The sequence below is a fragment of the Cebus imitator genome, unplaced genomic scaffold (assembly GCF_001604975.1).
Source record: "Cebus imitator isolate Cc_AM_T3 unplaced genomic scaffold, Cebus_imitator-1.0 Scaffold445, whole genome shotgun sequence".
In the NCBI taxonomy this organism is placed as follows: Eukaryota; Metazoa; Chordata; class Mammalia; order Primates; family Cebidae; genus Cebus; species Cebus imitator.
In genome coordinates, this window is record NW_016107760.1 from 1,384,881 (window position 1) to 1,390,592 (window position 5,712).

Genomic DNA, 5,712 nt, shown 5'->3' on the forward strand with positions numbered 1-5,712 from the left:
GGCAGCAAATCACACTGCCATGTGTGTTCCTATGCAACAATTCTGCATGTTCTTCACATATACCCCAAAACCTAAAATGCAATAAAATAAATAAATGGGAAAAAAAAAATACAAAGATTAGCCAGGTGTGGCAGCAGGCTCCTGTAATCCTAGCTACTTGGGAGGCTGAGGTAGGAGAATCGCCTGAATTTGGGTGACTGAGGTTGCAGTGAGCTAAGATCGTGCCAGTGTACTCCAGCCTGGGCGACAGAGTAAGGCTCTGTCTCAAAAAAACAAAATATCCTAGATTAGAGAATCATGAGTGTGTCCCTAAATTTTGAAAAATAGCTTTGAAGTTTATGAGGGGTAAATTTAAAATAGAAAAAAAAAAGAGCTTCCAAATTTGTATAACTAAGTTGTCTAGGAAGATGAATAAAGTAAAAATATAAATAGGTTTGACAAGGATTTAAATGAATAAATGGGTCACCACCTACTAATTTACTATAATATAGAGTCTACAGAATAAAATATCCTGGTAAGATACACATGACAATCATTTCCACACTTTCAAAATTGGTTCATTTCTAACTTCAAACAGCAGAGTAAATAACAAAAATGATGCATGTTCACCAAAACTTTATCAGATGAAATCATTCATATATATACATATATTTACATATAGAGAGTATGATTTTCATGTGAAATTAACATATGTTGGTCATTAGATTAAATACCATGTACATGAGCTGCATCATTATCCTTTTGGAAGAAGAATATTTTATGAATGACATATAGTAATTAAATTGAATAAAAACTAGCAGATAAAATTAATGAAGTCTGAAAAGCCTGGAAGTATTTCTTGCTGTCTGGAAAAAAAATAAGATTTTTCCAATCTGTCAGTTAGTACTTACAAGTAAGTCTTCAGGAGTGCAACTTTTCTTTTACAATCTCTACCTGTTTTACCAATTTCCTGTGGATTTTAACATGGAAATGACATTGCCAAATTGAATCCAGCATTAAAACTTTAATAGCTAATACTATATTATCTCAGTTGAAGGCAAGTTGCCATATGAAAGATGTACCTTCATCAGTTCCGGATGCATGCTCCTTTCCAAACTCGCCATGATGTTCTCGGCTTTTCCTTGGCTGCTAGTTTCATCATCTGCAAATTCATTAAAAGCAGATGTTCCAAACCATACAGACCATTACTAATAACCTAAGAAGAGTATCCTAACTATGTCTCCCACCCATCCTCTCCTACTAGATTTATTGCAAAGAATTTCTATTATGAAAGCATAGGGAAAACTTTTAATGGACTTTTGAAAACCTGCCATGAATTTTCTATCTGTTTTAGTCTGGTTATATTTCATATGTCAGAGTCCATGCAGCATCAACTGTTTAAAAAAAGTCTATCAACCTCCACGGTCACTTTTAATGAAGAAGTAGGTCAACTTTCAAGATTAAGAGTTCTCTATTCACCCTGTACAGAGGACATTTCCATGGATTAAAGACAAGGGCTTTACTTTAATAATAAATCACTTAAAAATTCTGACCTTGTGCTGTTTCTACCGTCTCCTTTTTTTCTTGCACTAAACTGTCGGTATTGATCTGAATAATCTTTTTCAAAGTTATCAACCATTCCTCCATTTCCTGCTCAGTTTCAGCAGCCAGATAATGGCTATACTTATCTAACATCTTGAGTTCAAAAGCATGACGGCGCATTTTGGGGCACTAGAGGGGGAAAAAAAAGCATGTGTTCAGTTAGTTTCATTGTCCTTCTATTTATTAGATGCCATTAGTTTGTATTTATTTTTATCTCAGCTTAGGGCATATGTGCGTCAATACTTTCAGGAAATAACTGCTTCTTTCACAAGAAACAGACACTTTAAGATAACAAATGACTATGTCAAGTATATTTTTTGTTCCTCTCAGGACTGAGCACAGTAGTATGAATATGCATAAAGTTGGCAGAAAACAATACTTGTTAAGTATTATCACTTAAGGCCTTTTGGCATCCTTCACATTTAGAAAGTCAAAGTACCACCACAAAAATAAGCAAACATTTTACAATTTCCACCCCATTCAAACTTTTCCTTGAATATTTACAGATTTTCAAAGTCAGCACTTAAAAAAATGTAAGTATGACCTGAAACAAATCTGATACTTAATTTATATCTCATAAAAGGCAATATAGATCCTAATTCACTTTACCATGCACAATGTCAACCGTATCACAGTAGTATAAAACAAGACCACAGTGTGTGGCAGCACAATAGGGTGATCATAGTTACCAAAAACTTATTGTATATTTCAAAATAACTGTAAGAGTGGATTTGGAATGTTCCTTACACAATGAAATGATACACACTTGTGGTGATGGATATCCCAATTACTCTGATCCGATCATTTGCTCATTGTATACTTGTATCAAGATATCACATGTACCCCCAAAATATGTAAAATTATTACATATCCATAACAATTAAAAAGTAAAGATGGAGGCAGTGGCTCACACCTGTAATCCTAGCACTTTGGGAGACTGAGAGGGAGGACTGCTTAGCCCAGGTGTTTGAGACAAGCCTGAGCAAAGTGATGAAACCTCATGTCTACAAAATAAATAAATAAAAATACAAAAAATTAGCCAGGCGTGATGGCACATGCCTGTAGTCCCAGCTACTCGAGGGGCTGAGGGGTGAGGATCACCTAAGCCTAGTCAAGGGTACATGAGCCAAGATCATACCACTGCACTCTAGCCTAGGTATCACAGTGAGACCCTGCCTCAAAAAAAAATTAAAAATTAAAAAGAGAAGGCCAACCATTGTGGTTTATGCACGTAAACCCAGCACTTTGGGAGGCTCAGGTGGATTGCTTGCGGCAAGGAGTTCAAGGCTGCAAGGCTGGAGTGAGATACGATCATGTCACTGCACTCCAGACAGAGCAAGACAATGTCTCTCTAAAAAAAAAAGAAAAAGAAAACAAAGAAGAAGAAGAATGTCTTGGCAAAAAAAGAAAAAATAAGACCGTACAACCATAATTGGTTCACATTAAATTGTGACTCTTCATAAAATATATGGAAGTGACCTGTGCTGAATACCACCGCACAAGGAAAATAATACTCTTCCTTTTCTCAAATATGCTGATACATTCTTTTACTTTACCACCTTCTCTGTCATGACAAAAGACATGACACACTACCCCTTTCAAATCCCTCAGCATTAATTTCAAGAAAGGCTCATGAATCAATAATTTTCCACTTCACAGTCATTATTCAAGAAGGAACCAAGAAAGTTCCTCCTTCTAATCTTTGAAGCCTAGGAAAGGATGAAATTAAACTGCTGTAGCAAGTAGTAAAGATTTATACATTTGAAAATATTTGGGAGGAGGTATCATAAATAGATGAGGGGGGCGCCGAGTGTGGTGGCTCATGCCTGTAATCTCAGCACTTTGGGAGGCTGAGGTGAATGAATCACTTGAAGTCAGGAGTTTGAGACCAGCCTGGCCAACATGGAGAAACCGCATCTCTGATATAGACAGGAGACAGCCAAGGGTCCCCGGCGAAACCTTCAATCTGTGAGGTGGGAAACCTGCTAGGAGGACTCTCTCTCACTTTGCTGAGAGTTATTTTTCCTTTTTCCTTTTTGTCCAGTAAATTCTGCTTCTCACCCTTCTATGTGTCCACAAGTCTAATATTTCCTGGTTGTGTGATAAGAAGTGTTTTGTTTGTTTGTTTGAGATGGGGTTTCACCATGTTGGTCAGGCTGGTCTCAAACTCCCGACCTCAGGTGATCCACCCACCTCAGCCTCCCAAAGTGCTGGGATTACAGGCATGAGCCACCACGCCCAGCAAGAGATGTATAACTTTCTCCTTAGCTGAACTAAGGATAAAGTTATACAATATCTCTACTAAAAATACAAAAATCAGCCAGGCGTGATGGCGGGTGCCTCTGATCCCAGGTACTCTAGGCAGGAAAATCGCCTGAACCCAGGAGGTGAAGGTTGCAGCAAGCTGAGATTACACCACTGCACTCCAGCCTGGGCAACAGAGTGAAACTCCGTCTCATAAAACAAAAAATAGAAAAAAAAAATTTAATAATAAAAATTAATAGATGAGGAAAGCACTACAAAGAAAGGACAATCCAGAAATCCTGTGTACCCTTGTTCTTCCAGTAAGATAAGAAAGGTCTTTTTTATACATGTAAATATATATGAATTCATATATATGAATACGTAATATATAAGCACATTTTATTCACATAGATCTTTATACTTTTTAAAAAGCGTTTTCTCATTTGTTAGAATTTTTCAATTTATCTTTTTTGAGATGGGGTCTCGCTGTGCTGCCCAGGCTGGAGTGCAGTGACTATTCCACGGGCATGATTATATCTCACTGCAGCGTCAGACTCCTAGGCTCAAGTAATCCTCCTGCCACAGGCTCCTGAGTAGCTGGCACTACAGGCACACAACATCATGCCCTAAAGGAATTTTCTCATTTGATCCTCACAACAATCTTCTTTGATAGAGTACACAGATATTACTAATCCCACTTCACAGTTCTGAAAATGAAGATTTAGGTAAATTGAGAGTGCTGAACTAACATCACATTCCTCCTCATCAGCCCATTGTTCCTTCTAGTCCTCCACAATACCCTGGCTCTGTAGTAATGGCTTCTGTTTCATAGTCAATTGACTTCCTATTCAGATCATCTCTCTGTCCTCTACTTCCTACCCTGTTTTTGTCTGTGTCCCCTCAGTAATTCAAATCAACAAACATTCATTAAGTCCCTACTGTGTGCAGGGCCCTGGTAATCATCATAGAAGAAACAGAAATGAGTCAGGCATGGTCCCTGTAATCCCAAAAGGAATGTGTAGAATGAACCAAAATTGAAATGTGACTCCGTAGTACGACAGAAGGAAAAGCAAAATGGTTAACACAGGAGAGATGGAGCTTAATTCTACTTGGTAATCACAGGGGTGAGGAAGGAAACACAAAACTTTTCATGGCAGAAATAGCCTTTAAGCTGAGTCATAAAAGATAAGGTTCAAACAGGAATAGAAGGAGAAATTATATATAGCAAGAGGAGGGAAAAAAACTAAGGCCAGCCATATATGTGTGAAATGCCATAGAATGTTTAGCTTGGTGTGACCAGAGGACAGAACACACAAGGGGGTTCAGAAGTGATGAGGCTATAAAGTACAGTGAGGCCAGATCACTGTGGGCCTCCAAAGTCATGGCAAATGCTTTAGGGTTCACTCTGTAAGACAATCAATCAAGAGCCAAAAGACTTGGAGAAGGCAAATGGTAGACCCAATGTATGTCTTAGGAAGTTGGACTGGAGCAAGACAACAAATCAGGAGGCATAAAAGCACAACTTTAGGCCAGAGATGATGAAAGGGAGAACCAGAGAAAGGACAATGAAAGAAAGGACAATGAAAGTAGGAAGAGGTTAAGAGGCACTCTAGAGCAAGACTCAAAAGAACTTAATAAACATTTAAACATTGGCACTGAGCAAGAAGAACAGGGCACTGAAGAGGATTCTGAGTTTTCTAGTGTTGATGTTTTGGAGGATGGAGATGCCATCAACCAAGATAGAAAAATGCTGAGGTTCATTTTCTTTCCTTTTTTTTTTTGCTTTCTTTTTGAGACAGAGTCTCACTCTATCATCCAGGCTGGAGTGTAGTGGCACCATCTTGGCTCACTATAACCTCCGCCTCCCAGGTTCAAGTGATTCTCTTG

At 38.2% G+C, this 5,712-nt stretch overlaps 1 protein-coding gene across 1 annotated transcript in view; it reads right to left on the bottom strand.

Annotated features, from left to right (window-relative positions):
- The window catches only part of DOCK11 (dedicator of cytokinesis 11), a 191,091-nt gene that overhangs the window by 117,629 nt on the left and 67,750 nt on the right, over positions 1-5,712 (bottom strand). The window contains 2 exon segments of the mRNA XM_017511236.2: positions 1,062-1,141; positions 1,533-1,710. Of these exon segments, the coding sequence (XP_017366725.1) occupies positions 1,062-1,141; positions 1,533-1,710 (258 nt within the window).